The sequence below is a fragment of the Thunnus albacares genome, chromosome 24 (genome assembly GCF_914725855.1).
Source record: "Thunnus albacares chromosome 24, fThuAlb1.1, whole genome shotgun sequence".
Classification (NCBI taxonomy): domain Eukaryota; kingdom Metazoa; phylum Chordata; class Actinopteri; order Scombriformes; family Scombridae; genus Thunnus; species Thunnus albacares.
The window spans coordinates 20,093,085-20,117,007 of NC_058129.1; the positions used below are offsets into that span (position 1 = coordinate 20,093,085).

The 23,923-nt window shown below is 38.3% G+C and overlaps 3 protein-coding genes across 3 annotated transcripts in view; 2 read left to right on the plus strand and 1 right to left on the minus strand.

Moving 5' to 3' along the window:
• LOC122976048 (NACHT, LRR and PYD domains-containing protein 3-like) overlaps positions 1-5,860 on the plus strand; it is a 56,464-nt gene extending 50,604 nt beyond the window's left edge. Inside the window, exons 11-13 of the mRNA XM_044344305.1 lie at positions 2,542-2,715; positions 4,031-4,074; positions 4,229-5,860. Coding sequence (XP_044200240.1) covers positions 2,542-2,715; positions 4,031-4,074; positions 4,229-4,785 — 775 coding nt within the window. The 3' untranslated portion in view covers positions 4,786-5,860. The remainder of the gene's footprint in view (positions 1-2,541; positions 2,716-4,030; positions 4,075-4,228) is intronic.
• The window catches only part of LOC122976060 (NLR family CARD domain-containing protein 3-like), a 395,924-nt gene that overhangs the window by 173,479 nt on the left and 198,522 nt on the right, over positions 1-23,923 (minus strand). The gene's annotated exons all lie outside the window — the stretch shown is intronic.
• The window catches only part of LOC122976641, a 38,233-nt gene continuing 31,581 nt past the window's right edge, over positions 17,272-23,923 (plus strand). The window contains exons 1-4 of the mRNA XM_044345221.1: positions 17,272-17,413; positions 17,717-17,742; positions 19,086-19,188; positions 21,239-21,338. The gene's annotated coding sequence lies outside the window, so the exon portion shown is untranslated. The remainder of the gene's footprint in view (positions 17,414-17,716; positions 17,743-19,085; positions 19,189-21,238; positions 21,339-23,923) is intronic.

The following is a 23,923-nucleotide window of genomic DNA, read 5'->3' on the forward strand; positions in this document are numbered from 1 at the left end:
GCTAGCGGAGCGTTAGCTGCAGCATGACCGGAGGGAAGCACAGTCAGTTAGCCTCCACTAGCCTCCCAGCTAACGTTAGCCCTGGCTCTCTTGGATCCAACCGGAGCACCGAGCCCTGGTTTGTTATTCAGGTTAAAGTGGGAAGAAGCAGCAGGTCTGTCGGGCAGCTGAGTGAAGTGCAGCCTGCGGAGGCAGAACAGGTTAGCCCCGGTTTCACTACAGACAGATTCACTCACTACAGTGGGCGAAGAAATAAAGCCAATGAATCAATAAGACAAACATTAGCATCAGTGGGTTAGCATCAGTTGTTAGTATCAATTGTTAGCATAAGTGGGTTAGCATCAGTGTGTTAGCATTAATGGGTCAGCATCAGTTGTTAGCATCAATTGTTAGCATCAGTGGATTAGCATCAATTTTTAGCATCAGTGGGTTAACATCAGTATGTTAGCATCAATTGTTAGCATTAGTGTGTTAGCATCAATTGTTGGCATCAGTGTGTTAGCATTAATGGGTTAGCATCAGTGGGTTAACATCAGTATGTTAGCATCAATTGTTAGCATTAGTGTGTTAGCATCAGTGGATTAGCATCAATTTTTAGCATCAGTGGGTTGACATCAGTATGTTAGCATTAGTGTGTTAGCATCAGTGGATTAGCATCAGTATGTTAGCATCAATTGTTAGCATTAGTGTGTTTACATCAGTTGTTAGCATCAATAGTTAGCATCAGTGTGTCAGCATCAGTGGGTTAACATCAGTATGTTAGCATCAATTGTTAGCATTAGTGTGTTAGCATCAATTGTTGGCATCAGTGTGTTAGCATTAATGGGTTAGCATCAGTGGGTTAACATCAGTATGTTAGCATCAATTGTTAGCATTAGTGTGTTAGCATCAGTGGATTAGCATCAGTTGTTAGCATCAGTGGGTTAGCATCAGTATGTTAGCATTAATGGGTCAGCATCAGTGGGTTAACATCGGTATGTTAGCAATTGTTAGCATCAGTGGATTAGCATCAATTTTAGCATCAGTTGTTAGCATCAATTGTTAGCATCAGTGGATTAGCATCAATTTTTAGCATCAGTTTACATTGATGGTTCAGCATCAGTGGGCTAGCTTCAGTGGGTTAATATCAGTATGTTAGCATCAGTTGTTAGCATCAGTGTGTTAGCATTAATGGGTCAGCATCAGTGGGTTAACATCAGTATGTTAGCATCAATTGTTAGCATTAGTGTGTTAGCATCAGTGGATTAGCATCACTTGTTAGCATCAGTTGTTAGCATCAGTGTGTTAGCATTAATGGGTCAGCATCAGTGGGTTAGCATCAGTTGTTTGCATCAATTTTTAGCATCAGTGGGTTAGCATTAGTGTGTTAGCATTAATGGGTCAGCATCAGTGGGTTAGCATCAGTTGTTTGCATCAATTTTTAGCATCAGTGGGTTAACATCAGTATGTTAGCATCAAGTATTAGCATTAGTGTGTTAGCATCAGTGGATTAGCATCAATTGTTAGCATCAGTGGGTTAACATCAGTATGTTAGGATTAGTGTGTTAGCTTTAATGGGTCAGCATCAATGGGTTAGCATCACTTGTTAGCATCAATTGTTGGCATCAGTGTGTTAGCATCAGTGGATTAGCATCAGTTGTTAGCATCAGTGGATTAGCATCAGTTGTTAGCATCAGTGTGTTAGCATTAATGGGTCAGCATCAGTGGGTTAACATCAGTATGTTAGCATCAATTGTTAGCATTAGTGTGTTAGCATCAGTGGATTAGCATCAATTTTTAGCATCAGTGGGTTGACATCAGTATGTTAGCATTAGTATGTTAGCATTAATGGGTCAGCATCAGTTGTTAACATCAATTGTTAGCATTAATGGTTTAGCATCAGTGTGTTTACATTAATGGTTCAACATCAGTGGGTTATTTTCAGTGTGTTAACATCAGTATGTTAGCATCAGTAGGTTAGCATCAATTGTTAGCATCAGTGGGTTAATCTAACCTGAAGACTCTAAACAGAAATAGAGAACAGGAATATTTGTGCTGCTGAGTCTCCTGAGTTTTGTTCAGCACAACCTGAGAAACACTGAGTTTTGTGTGATGAACTTTATTGTTTGGTGGATTAATGCACTTTAATCCACTTTTGGACGCGGCTCTGCTCTCTTGGCTGTGTGCAGTGAGCTGATGTCCCTCTTACATTACTTCTGTAGCTGTCAGATTACATTAATTCTAGGGTGAGTTTTTCTCTTTATCCTCCTGCTAACATCGACTGTAAATCCACATTTTAAAGCTGATATTTAAAACATTTTCTTCCTGGGGGGTCATGACCCCGGACCCCCCTAGGGGGTTCACATCTAAAAACATGCTGCTGAATCATCCCTCAGCTGCTGACTTTTCCCATCTGGCTGGATGCTCAACTTTCTGGAGCTCCCTGATTCAGTTCATCTTTTAGTTAGTTAGTTAGTGTGGAGACAGTTTGTTGTTGTGTCTGACTGCACACAACAGGACTCTCAGACTGTCTGACATGTGTGTTGTTTTGTGTGTTTGCAGCCTGTCAGGATGTCTGATCACAGAGGAAGGCTGTGCTTCTCTGGCCTCAGCTCTGAGCTCCAACCCCTCCCATCTGAGAGAGCTGGACGTGAGCTACAATCATCCAGGAGCCTCAGGAGAGAAGCTGCTGTCTGCTGGACTGAAGGATCCACACTGGAGACTGGACACTCTCAGGTACACTCAAAAAATATTTAGGCCTAATATGTAAGACTTATGTATTTCAACTACATATAAAATTTCCATCCATTTGAATTGCATAGTTTTGACATATACAAACTAATGAACTTAACATGAAGCATTTTTATAATTCAATCATCGATTAAACAAGCAGGAATGAGAGGTTATGTATTCTTATTAATAAATCCAATGTGTTTAAAAGAAATAATAACCAGGTTTATGCAATATCCCCAATTTACTTAAAATGCATCAAATTAATGCACTTTAAATGAATAAACCCAATGTATTTTAAATGTATCATTTTGAAAACTATGAACAGTGTTTCTGCTATAACAGTAAATGCCAAAAATAACACCAAATATCCATTCATTCAGAAATCTGTGAAGTCTGTGTCATTGCCATGGAAACTGCAGGTTGCGTAGCTCCTTTTAAAGAAAAGGGCAGTACGTGAGTGAGTGTTTGAGCGAGAGAGTGATCGTCAGAAAAGTGACGGTGAATGTGAGCAGAGCAGAGGAAAAGGTGAACAGTAAGGTCGTATTCAGACCCAATCAGGCGTTGCGGCGTTCAGCCGCAGGGTGGCGTGGAGGTGTGGGCGTGTCTATTTGTCCTCCAGAACATAACCGCTGTGAAACAATCAGAAAATAACGTTTTATTGATCTGATTCACCGGCACTCTCTCTACCAGCGCTCCCTCTCTGTCTTCATTCACTCTCTAGCTCGCTCGACCGCTGCTGCTGTCTCTCTCTCTTTCTCTCGTCTTTTTTACAGTACAGACTAAAGTGTGTCAGTCAGTTAATAAATGCTGCAGCATGGGGGTTAGCTCCAGAGTTAGCAACAATAGGTTAGCCTAACCTGACGACGCTAAACAGATGAATAGAAGCAATGGGGAACGGAGGAATGTGTGGCTGCTAATCTTTAAAAAAACAAAACAAAACAGAAATGACAGAAATCCAAATGCTTAATAATAAATGATGGCATGAATGATGTTTTTGAGTGTATGGAGAGACAATGTCTGATAGAGGAGGAAGAGCTGGAAACATTTTCTCTGTCAGAGCTGATCACACATCTCAACTCAATCTTTGACTTTTTGTTATTTCTAACTGAAGTTTCCTGTAAATGTTGAAAGTTCAACCTGATTAGATTCAATCAGGGTTTCAGAAGGATTGGGATACTGGATTCAGATTGGATCAAAGTCTATCAAAGCCCAACCCCACATTTGAACAGAATAATCAAACAGTAGACTAGAGCGATGTAACGTCCATGTTTGCATGCTGAAAGAGAACGTGCTGCTCTGACCCCCCTCCTCCTTTCAGCCTGCAGCCTGCTGGAGTCCGATGGTTGACACCAGTCTGGAGGCGTAAGTGTGTTTTTCATTTCATTCATGAAAACAAAGCAAACTTCAAACTGTGACATCACTCATTCACATCCTACTGAGGATGAAGATGATGTCATCATCAATCAGATGATCGATCAATAACTGCAGCTGTATTGTGTCTCGTTCTCTCCATCAGATTTCTGTCAACTCACACTGGATCCAAACACAGCATACAGAAACCTCAAACTGTCTGACAACAACAGGAAGGTGACACATGTGGAGGAGGATCAGTCATATCCTGATCATCCAGACAGATTTGATTCCTTTACTCAGCTGCTGTGTAGAAATGATCTGACTGGTCGCTGTTACTGGGAGGTCGAGTGGAGAGGAAACGTTAATGTATCAGTGAGTTACAGAGGAATCAGAAGTAAAGGATACAGTTATGACTGTGAGTTTGGAGCAAATGATCAGTCCTGGAGTCTGGACTGCTCTGATTATCGTGGTTACTCTGTCTGGCACAATAACAGATCAACATCCATCTCCTCCTCCTCCTCCTCCTCCTCCTCCTCCTCCTCTGTCTCTAACAGAGTAGCAGTGTATGTGGACTGTCCTGCTGGCACTCTGTCCTTCTACAGAGTCTCCTCTGACACACTGATCCACCTCCACACCTTCAACACCACATTCACTCAGCCTCTGTGTGCTGGGTTTACAGTCTACTGGTTTGGTTCCTCAATGTCTCTGTGTTCTCTGTAGGAGGAAGAGTCTCCTCCTGTTAGAGAAACTTTCTCATGTTATTTAGTACCAACCTGATCTCTCACTGCTTGTAAATGCAGTTTCTAAACCAACATGGTTTCCACATGACTGACAGTTTGTTTGACATTTAAAAAGCTGTAAAAAAAGAAGCTGATGTTCTCAGAGCAGATAGCTCAGTCTGTTAGAGGACTGTTTGGAGGTTCGGAGGTCGTGGCTTTGATCCTTATGAGTCTCAGTGAAACTCAGAAGCTCTCAGAGAGAAAACCACCAGCGGCTGAAAGTTTACTGAAACCTCAAGTTGTGACCAAGGTTTTTAAAAATGTTGGAAGAGTTTTGCCGACTAACTATAACACACATAATGACAGTAAGTATCCGCTGGCCTATAGAGGCTCTTTGTTGTTTTTACTCTTATTTGTTGTTCAATTAGTTGTTTTTTTAATCATATAGTCAATTCAGAAAGCGACATGTTTTTATGTGTCTCTACTGGATGTGCATGTAGAGCTGTAAATAAACATTATGATTCATAGATTCATCAATTCATGGTTTTGTCTATAAAATGTCAGGAAATTGTGTAAATTGTGTAAAATGCTGGTTGTAATTTCACAGAGTCAAAGGCGACGTCTTTAAATGTCTCATTTTGTCTGAACTAAAGTCCAGAACAGTCAAATATTCTGTTTATTATCATGTAAGACAAAGAAAAGCATTCAATCTTCACACCTGAGAAGCTAAAAGCAGAAAATGTTTGCTTCAAAATGACTCAAATGATGATTAAGTGTTAATTTAGTGTTGATGGATAATCAATGAATGGACTAATTGTTGCAGCTCTGGCTGTATGTGAACAGAATATTAGAGGACAAACAGCTGACAGTTTAGCGCCTTACTAAATATCCACAATAAAAAGCTCATTTACAGGATCATCAATCTGTTTACAATCTGTTTGAAATGTTTCTTATTTCCTGTTTTTGTGTTGTACCAAGTAAAGTTGATCATTTGTATGTTTATGTTACTCAGGCAGAAATAAATGGAACTGCAGTATCACCTGTTATGTCCAATAAAAAAGGATCATAAATAATAATAGAAGCTTTCATTTGATCTTTATTGTCAGATTCAGAAAAATGGCACTCTAATAATAAGCTGAACATTATTAATAGTTATATTGTTTATTCACACACAGTTTAGCGCAGGGTCAGTTTCTCATTTCTACAACCTTTCACACAACTCAACTTTGAATGAAAAGTCACATTTTGATATAAATCATCAACATTAAAAGTTATATTTGGAAAATGTGCTTTGGACAAAAAGCAAGTGTTTTCTTCTCCAGGAAGAAAACAGTGAAACACGTGTGTCGGTTAACTTTCTGCACACAAAGTGAATACAGACATCCGTTTGTCTTCTTCTGCTGTGACCATCAGCGGGTCAGAGGTCAGAGGTCAGATCAGGTATGTGACGAGGAGCTGAGAGAGGAAACCAAGAAGAAAGTCAAAAGCTCACAGCTCAACATCCAAACACAGACTGCACACAGAGCTGCAAGCATGGAGGAGAAACCATCACATCTACAGATCCAGGTACAGTTCTCCACTTTACTTTATCACAGAAAAACTCTCATTTTTCTCTTTTTCACTTCATTTGAAAGATGAAGAAAACATCTGGACTCCTGCTGTCAAACTTCATCCAAACTAACAGCTGTTTTCTATTTCCATCATGCTGTACATGCAGGTTTGGAAAAACTAAATCTTTCTCCAAATGTCACCAAACAAGACTTTTACAGTCCGTTAAGAAACTCTTATTATCAGAAATAAACATGTGTCTGATTTTACAGTCCTGAACATTTTCACATGTTGGAAAATCAAACTTTATTTGTGTTGCAGCTTTACAATCCACATTTATGTTGAAATCTGAACCGTATATTTGCTTCTTTATTTCAGGGATTTTTGTATATTTGCTGCTTTTATGTTGTTCTTTTAATATCTGGATGTCTCTGCTTCTGATTGGACATTTATCTCCAATCAAAAAGACAAATCACATCTGTTTCTGCTCTAATAATAATAATAATAATAATAATAATAATAATAAATGAAATGAATAATATAAAATAGAAAGTAAAAGAATCAAACAGCTCTTGGTTTGGTTTTGTCAGATTTGAGTTAGTTTGATTTCAGGAGCTTGAAGTAGAAGGTAAACCAGATTTTCAAACTAGTTTGAAATGAAAGACTGATGCTGCGCTGAAGAGAAATGATGACAAGTTTCAGAGTTTCAAATCCTATGATCACGTGTTGTTGTTGTGTTTGATTCTTCAGTTGGGCTGAAACATGACGAGTCGTCGGCTGCTGAGCGTCTTCATCCTGCTGTCTGTCCTCACGCTGCTGCTGCCTGCAGCTGAGACACAAACAAACTCCAACTATTCAATCTGGATGACTTCAACTAAACACATTTTCATTCATATGTCAGTGCTTCCTTCCGACCTGTAGGGGGCGCAGTTTCACTCTCTGCACATCTATCAATCAGTACAAATCCAAATAACACTGCAGCTGCTAAACTTTAGAAAGATAAATCAAGACTAAATGGAAGGATGACACTTTTATGCTTCAATATATAGAATTATAATATACTCAACATATTATCTATGTTGGTTGGACCAATAGCAGCATTTGAAACTTGTTAAATAAGGCTGATGATTATTCTGTGAAATGGAAATAATGATAATAAGACTATTATTTTTTCTTGCTTTGTTTATGTATTGAATGATAGAGTTTTATTGTAAAACAAGTTTGTAGTGAAAAGTATGGGAGCTTATGTGGACTGTCCTGCTGGCACTCTGTCCTTCTACAGAGTCTCTGACACACTGGCCCCATTTACACCTGCTATTAACATGTGATCTGTATCTGGATACATTATCTGGATAATGACATCTGATCAATGGCTCTTTGCATTGACACCTGCTATTAAAACGCCTTCTGCTTTTCTCAGCTGTGCCCACATTGTGATAGGATCCCAATATGCAAATGAGCTGGGCGGAGCTGGCGGACTTGTCAACAAACATATGGTGTCCCAGGTCACAGAAACTGCTGCCATCAACCGATGTCATTCACTTTTTTGCAGGGGAAGACTTGTAGTTACTGCTACTACTTGGAGCTTTTACGGAGGTTGCTTTAGCTGTCAGGAAGAGGTGGAGTCAGGTGACCTTTCACCTTACTGGGACCTTTTGTTTCTTATCAATGTGTCACGCTGTACAGATTGCATTTACACCTGCTGACATCTGATCACAATGCCTCCTGAGTGCATTTATAGCTGCAAGACATTGTATCCATGAAAGCAGATTTCCGTTTTGGAGTAGAGGTTATTAGGGCCTGAGCACTGAAAGTATTGTATTGTATTTTGTGTGTTTGTTTCTTTCTTTCTGATTATTCCACCACTTCAGACCTAAATTTGACCCCCTAAACATGCTCAAAAACTCACCAAATTTGGCATGCACATCAGGTCTGGTAAAAAATTTGTTAAAATGTAAAAATTAACCCCCAAAGTGCCCAAATGTGCTCTCTAGCGCCACCTATGTAACTAAAATGGCCACCACCATATGAGGTGGGGGACAATGATATAGTTTGATGTGGTTTGTTCTAAGATACCATGTTGGTTTTCCTCCTGTCCTCCCCAATTTTGTGAGTCACCAGCTGCCACTGGTGTGGGGGTTGAATGCAGCTCATTTTTGTAGGATACAGCAGAAAGGTCTACATACATACAGTACATTATATACAAACTTTGTATGAAGTTTGGTGTTATTATCATTTATTTTACAATAATTATAGGTCTTATATTTATAATTCAGTAGTGGGGATGACCTATGAGGAGAAGGGAAAAAATGGAGTGAGGGTGACAGTTTAGTGATAAAGTGCTGTAGAAAAATACCATCAAAACTAAAATTTGTAGCTCTGTACTGCAGTTTTTCCTTTATTAGGACCCGAGCACCTAGCGGTTCACTCACACTCTCCATTCAAATATATGAGTATTTTTCTGTGTCCAGCTGCAGTTATTGTCTCTACATACCTGACGGTACACATGTCAATCACACTTTGACCAGGTCATGTGGGTTAAAAGTCTTTACTTTTCTAAAAATAGACTTGATGAAAATTAGGAAATTAATTAGTTTTACACACAAACTCATCAAGAGTTTTCAATTTACTATTTGAAATTCAAGTGAATGGGCCCAAAACTTGCATAATTTTGATGACACAGGTGTGAGCAAGACAGACATGTCTCACCCTGCAGAAAACTCTCATCCTCACACCGTTGAGATTTGATGTTTCGCCATGACAGAGGAAGTTGCTATAACTTTATTGTAAATGCTCCAGTCTGCACCAAACTTTACATGTTTGATAAGAGTCCCGGCCTGAACATGTCTACATGACAATATTCCATCAGTGATGCAAACTGGATGAATAGCGCCCCCTATGAAATTTCAGCAAAGCAGCCACAGCAGCAGGCAAAACAGTGGACAAAGGAAGTGATGTTTATCTCCTTCTTGCACAGTCTGAAATCAGCCCGGGTCTGACGACATCTACATGCCCGTGACAGAAGCCTTCGATTGTACCGCAGCCTGACGTGCACAGAAGGGCGAGGGCCTGTTCAACACTGCTTGCAGCTTTAATATTGTTTTATTTTACTCTAACCAATCAGTAACAAGTTAATGCAAGAAAAAAAGAAATATGTTGATTGTCTCCATTCTTAATGTACCCCCCATAAATGTAACAGACTCTAAACACTGATTGATATGTAACCCACATTTTTTGAGTCATTGTTGTAGTTTGACTAAAAGTCCAGAGGGTGGCGGTAAGCGCCTGCAGTACGGGCTGTTGTCAGAAACGATGCAGGAGAAAGAAGGTGGGGGAGTAAGAGAGACACAAACAAGCGAACGGAGTCCAGTATGTGTGCAAGCCAGCGAGTGAAAGAGAGGAAAAGTTGTTGTATTTGTTGAAATCAGTGTTAAAGTTGTCCAGAAGAGACTTACCTCGTTCCGGGATATTATTGATTAGCAGAGGATGAAGGAGGATCGCTATTAGATGTGTTTTTGATGACTATTCTATTCAGTGCTAGCTTAAAAATCCATGTTAGCTCATGCTCACTTTATGACGGTGGATGAAAAAAAACAAACAAACGGAGAAACGTGTTGTTTTTAACTTAAACACAAGCACTGTAAAAATGTGTGATGTGCATTTTCTGACTGATATGAGATGTGAGATATTATTGCTGCCAGAAATCATTGTCTTGTGAATTTTATTTTCCATTCATGAGCATGTTTTTATGTTGATTCTGTGAACATTTAAGCCAGTAATAAGCTGATAAAAGGTTAGAAAATAAGCATAAGATCTTGATAAATGTGCTACTAAAAGGAGAATTTGACATGAAGTGAAGTGAACTTGTACGGTGTGCAGGTTGGTGTTTTTGATGATGGATTTTCTGAGAGAGGACTCCAGCAGGCGGGAGGTTTATCACCGACCACGGCTGTCGCGTCTGGGAGAGTCAGAGCCAAGACGCTGCTGGACTTGGACGATCCAGATCTCTGGATTACAGATAAGCTTCAGCAAAATACACAAAAGAGAAAAAAAAGGAACTGAACTGAACAAAACTTTCAAGGAAACTAAACTATTCGCATCTGAGGATGTCCTCAAGAAGGACTATAAAATGATATTGAACCGAATGTGATACTATCCGGCTATTAACAAAAAGACTGAAGGCTGGACAATTTCATTTCATTTATTAATTGATTGATTGATTTATGTGGTTTAATATTTGAAGAGCTCTGGAAAAAGGGAATACATTTAATTTGGTCTATTGTTTTATTTTGAAGGGGTATATATATTTATTTATTTTATTATTGATAAAATCTAAGAAATATGAGAAATAAACTCTTTGTCTCTATTTTCACTAGTTGAACTTGTGTTTTACTGATCATCCTCCTTAAAGGGCTGATACGTAAGATATTGGTGTAGCTATTTATTTGACACTTTGCCCAATTCATAGCAACTAATGATCACAATGTGATTTTATAAAAACTCATATTTTAGTATTTGAATGAAAGAAATTTCCAAGTCTTTGATGAGAAGTGAAGATGTTTTAAAAGTTTTGTGATTTAGAGTTGAAATGAGTTCAGACAGCAGCTTCTTTTTGCAAACAAGAGAGGAAAAACTCTTCAAGACATTCTGGTCTCTTCAGATGTGAGAAGCTGCCCAGAAGTCCATGATAAGCTGAATTCTCCTTGTTATTCATGCGTTTATTGCAACAACACAAGCTGCACTAAAGAGTTGAGACATCCTCATTCAGCTCAGACCTTTAATGTAAAGGGACGTATAACTGTGCCACCAGTCAGGTGTTTATATGCTGAAATGTCCATGTGCTTGATGTTTGTGTTGAAGACAAAAGCACTGTTGAAAATTCAGATTTCACAACACAAAAACACTATTAGGAGACAGGATCCAACTTCTCCTGCAGCAAAACATTTTCTACAACACAGACACACAATTTCTAGTCTTCACTTCCAAGACTTTGAGAAAGTGAGCTGCAATAAGCGAGGTGGCTTCTGGATCTGTTGCTTCTGAAACGTTGTGGAAACATAAATGAAACACACTACGGCCACATGGACTGAATGAAGAGCTGCACTTCAACTCTTATTATTTAGCTTTGATACAATTTGTGTGAAATTCATTTGAGGTTTGTTGTTTTGGCTGAATTGATGTGTTTGAACTGAACCACCAGATGGCGCCATAATGTGTAAAGCAAACACAGGTAAGAATGCAGGTGACACAGATGAGGCCTGATTAGCAAATGATGTGATGATCCTATAGGATGGTTTGAAGCCAGTATTCCTGTTTGAGCCTGATGAAGGCGTAAGTCCAAACGTTGGCTTTGATTCAGCACCATGATGTTTAAATAAAGTCTGGAAAGCTTTTCTACTCACATTCTGTGCTTTATGAAAATATACATGACAATAAACTATGTTGAGGGAAAAACAATGGCAGGAGCACAAGATATTTAATGATCCAATGAGACAGACTCATTCAAAGAATGACATCATAGTAGCAGGCGCTGCAAATGGAAACAGTTGTCTCTCTCAAAACTATGTAGTGCACCTTTAAATAAACTGCATATGATCACAGTCATTTAGTTTGGTTGTGGGTTTTTCCAGGGAGCCCACAGAGACACGAGTGGACTCCAAGGCTGGAAAAACACTGACTTACCCGACCTGATTCCAGTAGGAAGTATATGATGTGTCCACCTTTTAAATGCAGGATGTGAAATATTGATCCACAAAGCTGATGTTGGCAGTGTCCAGATACAGGCCTGCTGCCACCCACATCCTGATCATGTTTCACATATTGGCCCTCAGGGTTGGTAGATTTCAATGGTCTTCACAGCACACACAAAGTAAAGCATCACATGCTGCACATCACACAAGAACGCCATCTGACATCTGTCCAAAGATGTTCAACATTTATATTAGTTTCAAGCCCAAAGAATAAAGCTAAATACATGCTGTTGACTATTGTGGAGGCTCTGCTCTTTTACATCCCATAATCCCATGAATGAGCAGCAGGAAGGCAGCTGCAGCTGGCTTTGTAATCCACAAAGAGTCCATCAAAAACAATCCCCAAAATAATTCACTACAGTCACTAAACAAAGACAAACACTCACTTGTTTTTAACACAGTTGCACATAATTGTGTTTTTCTCACCTTCAGAAACCACGTGGCTCAAACACATTTGATTTGTGTGGATTTTGATCACATTCAAGAGTGTTTTTGTGATTGATTGATGATTGATGAATAAATATGATCAGCTGACCGATCAATAAACACATTACATACATAGTAATGAAAAGCAGCACACTGTGGTTAGCTGGCGGGTAACGGCTAACTGAACAGGCTGTACGACAAACGTGCACGTTCACGTCACTTCCTCTTGTAAAATACAGCAAACAACGTGCACATAACAGCGCTGCAAACCTCACTTACCGGCAGCTGAAGTTCTCCCTTTTTACAGTGAAATGAAATCAAATCATTGTTATTTCTCCCGCCGAGCGTCTGTCTGCAGCAGCAACTCAGTTACTACTGTTAGGACACACCATGACCTCAGGTGAAAGGTCATCATGTGACTGACGGCAGCGGCCATGACGGTCATTTTATTTAGAGATAAATTATTATTAATTGTTAAATGTTCTTCTTGAAGGGCCACGAGCAGGCCTTCACAAACATTAAATCAATAAATACATACAAATAAAAATAAATATGACTTGACAGAAGGGCAGTTTGGACATCAAGGGGCAAAGGTCAACCCCCCCCCCCCCCCCAGGTATTACTGTCAGTGCTGTATGTGGAGAGTTGTAGTTACTGACAGTGACCACTGGAGGGCAGTGATCATGACAGTTTCTCTGTGAGTCACTTTAACAGTCAAATTACATCCAGATCAATATGAAGCATCAATGTTTGTATTGATGACATCACTGCTGGTATCAGTGTGGTTAACAGCAGTCATTAGTACAATTCTAATAACAATATTTAAGTATTTTATCATTTAAAAACACTTCCTGTAATCTGTGTTCATTAAACTGACAGCATGCAGTTTATCTTTTCACCAGCAGAGGGCGCCAAAGCTTCATCAATGAAGAGTAATACTCCACCTTTAATGCACATATTAGACACATTCTAACTGTACTGATCAATAATCAATCATTATTCCTGCAGTTATGATAAGTGAGTCACATGTGATAATAATAAAGATAAAGATGTGTCGAGGCTCCTCAATGATCCTGTTAAAAGTCACTTTGATCACAGTCTGATTCTTCTGAGCTGACTGACTGCAAGGACTACAACTACCCATGATGCCCTGCTCACTGAATCAGCCAATAGCAGGCCTCCAAAGGTAAGGTGCAGCGCTGAGGTCATCAGTGCGCAGACTCAGAGCTGTTTCACAACAACACTGCTGCTGTTTCCTGTTAAATATCAGACTGGAATTATTACATGAAAAATATCAACTGGTAAAAAGTCTGAACTGTAAATAAATGAGAAACAGCTTCAGCTTCTTTTGAACTTTCATCCTGTAAAATTCTTCCTTGTTGTTTTCTGCTAATTTCAACCTGAAACTAGTTAATAATATGATGCCAAACTTCAGCCCTTCCTTTAAAGATACTATTTAAGAAAATGACTCTTATTCAATTGTTTTATGGAAACATTTCACATCCTCAAGTGTAAATTTACTAACAAAAAACAATATTTGCTGTAATTATAAAGCAGATGGAACATTATATAAACACTATCTCAACCTTCTTAAAGAAGAAACCCGTCAAAAGCATTAAAATCTGTAATATTGATCTTTATCTACATTCATCTCCTTTCTAACTGATGACTTGATTTATTTTGGCTCTTTTTTCTTTCTTTTTTCACTTGTTAGATTCTCCTTGTGACTGGTTTTCTGGATTCATGTTTCACATTTGAGGCTCAGATCTACAATTGTAGGACCAAGAACTTGAAACTTGTCACCAGCTGCTTTTGTCTTTGCTGTGAGCAGTTTGACTAAAGAATGATGTTTGTTTTTAGAGGCTCAAAGAAGGAAGTTGGATCCTCTGGAAATGCTGTTTCATCTGGACTCTAAGATTTCAATCTCAGGTCTCATTATTATTATTATTGTCAGGTCTCAGCTGCTCAGAACTCAAACACTTCCAGAAATGACATCATTAACCAGCAGATGTCATATTGTTGGAACTTTTTTCATGTTTCATTGGTCAAATAATGATTGTTCCAACATGCTCATGAAGACTTAAAGCTTGGTGATGTTTGATCTTTTTCTGAGGGTCAACAAATCCCATGAAAAGACCAAAACCAAGAATGAATGAGTTGTGCTGCTCAGTATTGTCTGTGTAGCTGAAGCCTCATATATCTTATTCCTCTGTTGTTGTCCAGAAACTATTAAAAACACAGCAATGAGCCACAGTGTTGCACTGGGTGACATGTTCCTTCATTCCAGTGAAAATGGCCTCTGTAGTTCATGTTGAGTCACCGTCCTGCTGCTGTAAATACTCACTAGAGCACCAAATCCACATCTGGAAGTTACGGCAGCGCGTTGCTGCCACCATGACAAAAAAACTGCTCAGTTTCTCCACATAAGCAGAAAACTTTCTCCTCTTTTTCATCCTGTTTCTAGCTGTCTGTCATTATTCATAACATGAGGTCCAGTTGTAGTTTTGACTAATAATTTCATAATGAATCATTTCTTCATGAGCTCTTTTTGAACAGCAGAGGAGACATCAGCACATAAAGATAACACACATCACTTGCAGAACCAGTTGTTTTTCTCCACATAACCAGTAACTTTCTTCTTCTAATGAAAAGCTTTTCTCTCGTATCCACAAACTCAGCAAATATTTCTTTCTCATGGTGGCAGCGATACACTCCCATAGAAAATAGTCCCAAACTAATCCCATATATATTCCTATTTGAATAACATTTGCTTCAAACTACAAAACCCTGTTGTTTTAGGAAATCATTCAGCTTTTTAAAAACATTTTCAGTGGGAACAAATGGGATAGGAGGTCGGGTGGGGAGGTTGTAAAGTATTGAGAAATGATAATTCATTCATTTGACAGGATTTGTTGACACTAATACAAACATATGGTATTGTCAGCCACACACACACAGCTGAGCTCCTATAAGCATGCATGAATGAGCGCAGTCCTTGTTGTATTTGTGCTGGCAGCTGCTCCTGGCCGGGATCACAGAGCCTTTATACACATGAAGAGCTGAAAAATGATGCTTACTTTTCATCAGCGTTGATTCAAAATGTAGCAGGTAGACAACAAAGACAGAAAGGCTACATGAACAGAGATTCAGCAGCGGCAAATATTACTATGAAGTCAATTTCACACCAAGATGTGAATATGATGAGTCCAGATAGCAGAGGGACAAAATAATAGAAACACCTACTGTAATAAAATACATAGTCGCGCATGAATACTGCCTTTGTAAAGTTCATGATGTTTACTTTTTAAAATGAATACACTATATTGTAGATAGTTTCTGTTATTTAGTCATTTTATCAGTAACATATATGTTTGTCTTTATATATTTTGATGCTACAACAGTCTCAGTTTATCTCAGGTCTCAGTTATTGAACTGAAGCGTACACGGATCTCTCTTCTTCCTCAACTCTACATGTTTTCACTACAGCTTTAAGCATAATTGCATCATATCTTTTCAACAGTGGTAAAAATGTGCTGCTGTGTGTTTCAGGTGTGTTTGTCTGCTTTTTGCAACTTTCTGTAAGAGTGTTTATCAGATAAGAGTTCAGAGTACGGACCAGGAGGACGCTTCACTATAATACATAGAACTGGCTGTAAAGTTTTCCAGGTTGGCTGAGAGACTAAGAACAAGACTTTCTAATGAGTTATAATGAAGTTCAGGTCTAGAGTTGATCATTAAGCTGCAGCTCCTCGGCCAGTGTCTGGAGGAATGTGAGTATTAATATGACTGGGAGGACTGGGTTCATTTAGGCTGACATATTCTTCACAGCCAGGTTTCACTAAGACAATAAATCAATATGATGATCTGAGATTAGATCATTTATTAATACGGCTTTAGATGACAGAGATCTAATGTTTTAATTCTCCTGTTTTGTTGCAGTGTTGGTGTTAATTTCTATTAGATTTTTATGAATGAATCCTCTTCTGTTTCCTTTAGATTGAACTGGTTTAACTGGTTTCTATGTGGTTTTGGTGGGTACCTGCTCTGTGGGACTGAGGACTGAACGGACACAACGACGGCTGGCTTGACAATCTTAAATATATAAAACCTGGTTGGTTAAGAATTCCTGATGTGACTCTGTGTTTCAGTTAAACATTGACTCATAATAAAAGCATAAAAGTAGAATCCTGACATCAGATCCTGATACAGAAACTGGACTTTGATACTCAGGTTGTTCTATGAAGGATTATAATTCATGTTTATTGAGGCGTCTGTAGGTCAGTAATAATTTTAATCAGTTATTTTATAACACAATGAACTCAATGACCTGTCAGTTAAATGTCTTAAATCTGATGAATCTAAATGTAACGTTCAGCTTCTCTTCACATGAACGTCATGATGAGTTATTTTATTTTTTATTGTCATGAAACAAGAGTCAAGCTTTAGGGTTACATTTATCATCCTTCATCTCCGCCTGTTGGGGGTCACTTGGTCCGCAATGACGCTCCTGCCTGGGCGGGGAGGTGAAGAGGAGGCCGGGCACCTCCTCTTCACCTCCCTCCCTCCTCCCCCACAGGTCAGAGGGCGACTCCTCGGACGTGGGCTCAGAGTAAAGTTGTACAGTCTCTTTGGACAAGGTTTTTACAGTATGTTAGAGTCGGAGCAGGAAGGCGGCTGTAGGTTACACATGTGTTCTATTAAAGCAGATGATCTTTGAGCTTTGAGCTGCAGGTTCACACTGGTTTATGGTTTTACTGGTGTTCAGGTTCAGTGTTTCAGTGTGACAGCAGCCTGCAGACACAGAGGACTGATGAAGCTCTCAGATGAATAAAGCTCTTTTTCTAAACAGACCTGGTCCAGACAGCAGAGAGCTGCAGAGAGACCACGTTCATGGGAAGAAGTTGAGTAAGTGGAACGTTGTTTGGTTTGAATTCTCTTCATCACCATCTCTAATGTTTCCTCTTCATCACAATCAAGCTGCTGTTTGTTTGTTGGTGTGTTGACTTCCAGAACAGAAGAAGACTCTCATCATTTCATCACTGATTTCTCATGTCTTTGTTAATGACTCGATGCCACAAAGTTCATCCAACAGCAAATAGTCAGAATGACAGCTGGCTGCCTTTAAATCAGAGTCTACATGTAGAAACACACATTTGATTTGCTGATGACTGAAGAATAATAATGAACCTGTCTGTGTGTCTTCATCAGGTGCTGCAGGTTACCAACATGGAAAGGTATTAATTACACTCAACACTTCACATTACAGTTGATACTGTTTCATCCTCGCTGTTCAGTCTGACTCATAACAATAGTATTAAAGTAGAATCCTGACATCAGATCCTGATACAGAAACTGGACTTTGATACTCAAGTTGTTCTATGAAGGATTATAATTCATGTTTATTGAGGCGTCTGTAGGTCAGTAATAATGTTTATCAGTTATTTTATAACTCAATGAACTCATAATTTTACTATTTCACCTGCTGAGGTGAGTGACTTTATCTCTATGATAGTTAGATAAAGTTTATTTATTGATGCAGTTCAGCCTTCGTGTCTGTGTGGAAAGTTCATCATGTTGCTTTTAGACGTCAAAGTACAAACTGTAATATTCAGTCTTTGTTGTATGTTCGAGGTGTAAATCGCTGTTATCGAGAGTTTTTAAGCAGTTTAAACAACAAGCTTTCAGTAGATCAACAACTGAAATGCAACAACAAATGTGTTTTATGAGTCAGTTATTTACTACTAATTAACCAGTCTCATATGTATGTCGCTTTGGATAAAAGCGTCTGCTGAATGAAAAATGTAAATGTAATAATTTCATGAAAGTTTTCTGGAAAGAAGCGATCAGTTTGGTTTTAATGAAACAATCTTATTTAAATGATTCATGTTTAGTTTTAAAGCAGCTGTTGATTTCAGGAGGAATTTCATTGAAAGAACTGCTCCATTTAAACACAATAAATGTACATTTATTAGTCATTTATTATCAGAAACTTTATTATTCAGACACTGAATGTTGAACTGTATGTTTTTAATCTGACCTGAAATTAATTACTTGGATAAGAAGTTGAACTCTGTCTCTATTGTTCCTGTAATAAGGGACTGTTGGTTATTTATCAGAGGGAGGAAAATGCATGACCCTCCCTCCACCATAAATAACCATATTTTATTATATTCATACCAAAGGTCGGTAGTATTATAGTATAAACGTAGAATCCTGACATCAGATCCTGATACAGAAACTGGACTTTGATACTCAAGTTGTTTGATGAAGGATTATAATTCATGTTTATTGAGGCGTCTGTAGATCAGTAATAATTTAACTCAGTTATTTTATAACACAATGAACTCAATGACCTGTCAGTTAAATGTCTTAAATCTGATGAATCTAAATGTAACGTTCAGCTTCTCTTCACATGAACGTCATGATGAGTTATTTATTCTAACAGCACACAGTTAAACACTGAGAAACCATCAATACAACAATAAATCTACAAATACATGAAGAATAAATGAGTGACAAACATCCATAAAGTGTCATCATGTTGTGAGTCTTCCTACCTGTCCCTCCTCCTCTACAGGTGGAGCTCTGACTCGTTCCAGGAAACAGCTCACCTGTGGCAAACACGTTTCTGACAGACGTGGAGTGGAGAGTCTTTGTCTTCAGCAGTTTGGATGTTAACTGTAAGTTTGCTTTGTTTCATAGTTGAACTTTCTCTTTAGTAACTTCAGGGTTTGTTTGTTGCTGTATGATGTTTTTATTTCATCAGAAAGTTTGGAGAACTCTCATGTTGGAAGATAAATCTACATGTTGTTAAATGATTGATTTACTGGAATCAAACAATATTAATGAACAGCTGATGATTATTTCCTTTCTTCAGCTCTCACAAATCAAACTAAATCTACTTTTTTAAGGTTGTTTCCAGCGGCGTAAAGTCAGACACTACTCTATAGGCCTGCTACTGTTTCCTGTGGAAGCTTTAAATCAAATGTATTGTATTGACTGATGTGGAGGGACAGTCAGAGGACGTCATCAAGTTCAATGTTGCTACAATAACATGCATACAGTCCACTTGTGTTCTTGCTTTATAAGGACTCATTACTGGTATATGCAGTTAGACAGGAGCTGATGATGTGTGTATTTATTGCTTCATATATCTTTATAATCAGAGTTCATCTGTAACTACTGAGTTTCTCTCAGAAGTTCACGTGTACCATCACCACATTAAAACACTGTCGGCTTTATGCACAATTTGATCAACATTAAACTACTCAATTAAAAAAGGCTATAAAATAGTTTCACTTTACACCAAATGACATTTTATCTGTGTTGTTAAATGTCTGACAGCAGTTAAGATCTAACATCTGCTGCTGTTTAACAAGTTTGTATTTACTGTAAAAGAAGTCATATCAAAGTAAATGAGCCCTGATTCTAATCATTTAAAACATTTGTGTTTGTGCGTCATGTGCACTACTAATGTGACAACAACATCAAAGACAACTAATAGATAACTGAAACTATTGACATGTTGTTTATTGGTGTTGAATTGACTGAATATGAATGAAATTCAGTCAGTGTGAGTCAGTGGATGTAAATCCTCCTCCATGCATCATGTGTGCTGCTCTTCACTTCACTGCAGCTTCATGACGCCATCTAGTGGACTGATAGTAGAAGTACAGCAGCTGATGGCAGCTTTCTCTGACTCACACTATTATTACATAATCCATAAGTTAGGGCTGGAAGATATGGACAAAATAATACATCTCAGTTTCCTTCAGGCTTGGGCTCAATCATGACTTTGATGGATTTGAAACATCATATATTTTTAAGACAGTGAAGCAGAATAGAAGAGCTGCAGCACCTGCAGGCTGTCATCATTATGCATAAAATACAGGTTATCACACACAGCTGTTGACTATTAGTATCAGATGCTTCATGTTCATCCAGTTTGACTTCAATAATCAGTTTGAGCACAGAAAGGGCAGAAAAGTGGGCTCACTGATGTATCAGCTGTTTGTGTTTGTGATATCTGCTGACTCCCAGCACTTCAACTCTCTGTAACCAGAGATGATACATCGTCAACTAACACAAACCCACAACACACATCAGCCTGCAGAGTCATTTTCAATCATTGATCCAGACACTAATGATCTGATCAATGTTCTTACAGACACTATGTGTAAGATTTGAAGCTTTGTTGACTTTGGCTCCATCTAGTGGGAGGACGAAGAATGACAGTGAGCTAACAGCCTCCATGTGTTGGAAATATAGTTGAAATAGCTTCACTCTGCTTCTCTGTCCCTCTTTGTGTTTGGACTCATTTTACTAAAGTCATTAGTACAATTCTAATAACAATATTTAAGTATTTTTATCTTTTTTGTCAGCAGACAACAGACAGGTTTCACTTTACAGTTTGAACAACTCACCTAATTAACATTTATTGGAAACAGCTGATAAAATCTGCAGGGATGTTTGTCATTTCAGCAGATGTTCAGCAGTAAAACTAAGAAACAAGCAGCATGTTGAAGTGCTGACTGAACACAGATTGACCCTGAGAGAAATAACTCTGTCAGTCATTATGAGATTCAAGTGAAGAGAAGATGAAGAATGTTACATTTAGAGCAGAGGATTTAAAGTCTGAGCGTTAGTGATGTCAACATGAACAAAAGTTCATATTCATGCATTTTATCACTATTATTATTATTCTTTGTTCTTTGTCTTCATTTGATTTAGGGAATAATTGTGCTCTCAGTTATGGAACTACGGTTCCCATAATGCTTTGGGGGATGTGACCTCATCGCTCTCAACCTGCAGCAGAGTCTCTACTTCCTGTGTGAGTGTTTTTCTTACAGTCGACTGTGTTAAGTTCAGTTTATTTGATTTATTTATTGGAGCTGCAACATACAATTATGCACAGGCAGCAGTTCACTGTATTTAGTGTTTGTAGAGAAACGCTCATTTACAACAGCTGTCCACAGGAGGCTTTTTACAAAGTTAAAAAGAAAGAAAATCAAACTCCAGGTGTGTCTATACAGGGATGTTAGGTGTGAGAGCAGTGTTGTTTCTCTTTCAGCCATGATTTAACACCTCTGTTGAAAACATTAACATTGTGTTGCATTTTCAGCTCCATAGTTTTGCTCCTTTAACAGAAAAGACTGATTGTCCAGATGAGGTTTTGTGCAATGTGAGAGTTAGTGTTTGTTGAGGCTCGTGTGCTGACTCTGCTGGAGTGCTGCTGTCTTCTAACAAACTGTGTGAGGAAGTAGCTGCTAACCGACCAATCAGAGCTCAAACAGCAGTCAAACTATATTTATACTAAACTTATATTGATATACATGTTTATATGTGGGGATTTCACAGAGCTTCAGTTACAAATGAGAGAATCAAAGTAAATACAGTTTATTTCAGTTTGAGCCTCTTTAGTTTGTTGTTTTGAGGCGTTTCTATTTGTTAACATCGGTCTGTGCATCCATCTCACACTGAAGGGTTTGTTTAGGCTCGTGTGCTGACTCTGCTGGAGTGCTGCTGTCTTCTAACAAACTGTGTGAGGAAGTAGCTGCTAACCGACCAATCAGAGCTCAAACAGCAGTCAAACTATATTTATACTAAACTTATATTGATATACATGTTTATATGTGGGGATTTCACAGAGCTTCAGTTACAAATGAGAGAATCAAAGTAAATACAGTTTATTTCAGTTTGAGCCTCTTTAGTTTGTTGTTTTGAGGCGTTTCTATTTGTTAACATCGGTCTGTGCATCCATCTCACACTGAAGGGTTACTCACACATCCACAGAGTCAGAAGAATAGTTTGACTTTACTCGTCTCTCCAAGCAGACATGAATAATCCTCCTTTTACACAGCAAGAATGCATCTTACAAAGGAAAATCCTTCTGTCCAACAAACAAATATATCATCCAAACAACTGTTGTTGTTGCAGCTGAAATATCAGCTTGTCTAGTTGGGAGAGAAAGGAAACTAAATACCAGAGACGACTGCCTTTAATAAATCACTAAAGCTTATGCATACGGGCTCCCTGAGCTCTGCAGCAAGAGAGGAGCACATTAAACAGATCACACAGACACTTTAGACTTTCAGCCTCCACCCAACACAACCATCAACACAAGCAGCTCACGTGCAATCACACTTCTCTATCTGCACTGTTTCCTGGTGGATAATCAATAACAACTCCATATATGGTGTCATGTCTGTCTTGTGCAGCTTCCTGTTCTTGCATTCAGTTCCTCTTTCCAACCGTCATTTCTTTAGAATCACTTCATGTAAACGTTTCTATTCTTTCCCAACAGATGAGAAACTCATTTCATCTACACGAGACAAAGTGCACGATCTTTACTTAAAACAGAACAATGTGCTTCAAGCATATAAAAGCATTTTCCAAGCACTTTTTGCTAGTTTAGTGAACTTTTTGTTTTTTTAAGTTGAGAAAACTCAGTAATACAATTTTAGCTTAAAGTAACATTTTTAAATAGTCTTCAAAAAAAAAAAAAAACCCAGGAAATTGAGTTCAACTACTGTAAAAATAGACGGCATTTTAACTACATCCAACTTCATTAAATTAAGTGGCATTTAAAAGAAAAAAAATTACTTTCATTTTACTTATTTTAAAAAAATATTTATGAATGCTTCCTCTCTGATTTCAAAGCACAATCTACTTAAAATAATTAGCTATCATTGACATAAACTTATCAAAGACATGAGTGGTATTGTTTTACAACATTTATTGAGCTGCCATTGCAACCACATGGCAAAACATGAAAAATAAGATTTAAAATTTAACAGTAAGCTGTCAACATTGTAGAACTTGGGACTTCAGCTTATGAACAGCTTGGAAGAATATCTTAAATATATATTTAAACATTTTAACATTAGCTTAAGTTCAGCATTACATTAAACTTGGACTTGTATCTTTTATCTTAGTATAAATCAGTATAAACTAGTCAATATTACTGCAGGAATAATCCCATTCATCCAGGTCATGAAAAAGGAATAACATTATTGCACAGAAACAACTGTCCAGGCCAGTCAACAAAAAGTCCTTTCAAGATTCATATACATCATTCTGCAGAAATCACAATCAGAATAATATGTGGCATTCTCAAACTGGAGAACATATTTCACTGTGCAGGCCAGACATTTGTTTTGGGTCCGGTTCCACAAAAGGGCCTTGAAAGGCCAACAGAGTGTTGAAGGAAACTGGAGATTCAGGTACATCAATCTGAAGAATCACACTCAGAAAAATATAACATTATTGAACAACAACAATAAAACAGCCAGTATGGCATGTGAGGTCACGTTTGACTGTCTATGCTAGAAGCTTGTTTTTGAGGCTCATGAACCTGGGGGATGGTTTCGGGTGGTTTTGAGTGTCAAGTCCAACAAACAGTCTTTGAAAGACCTC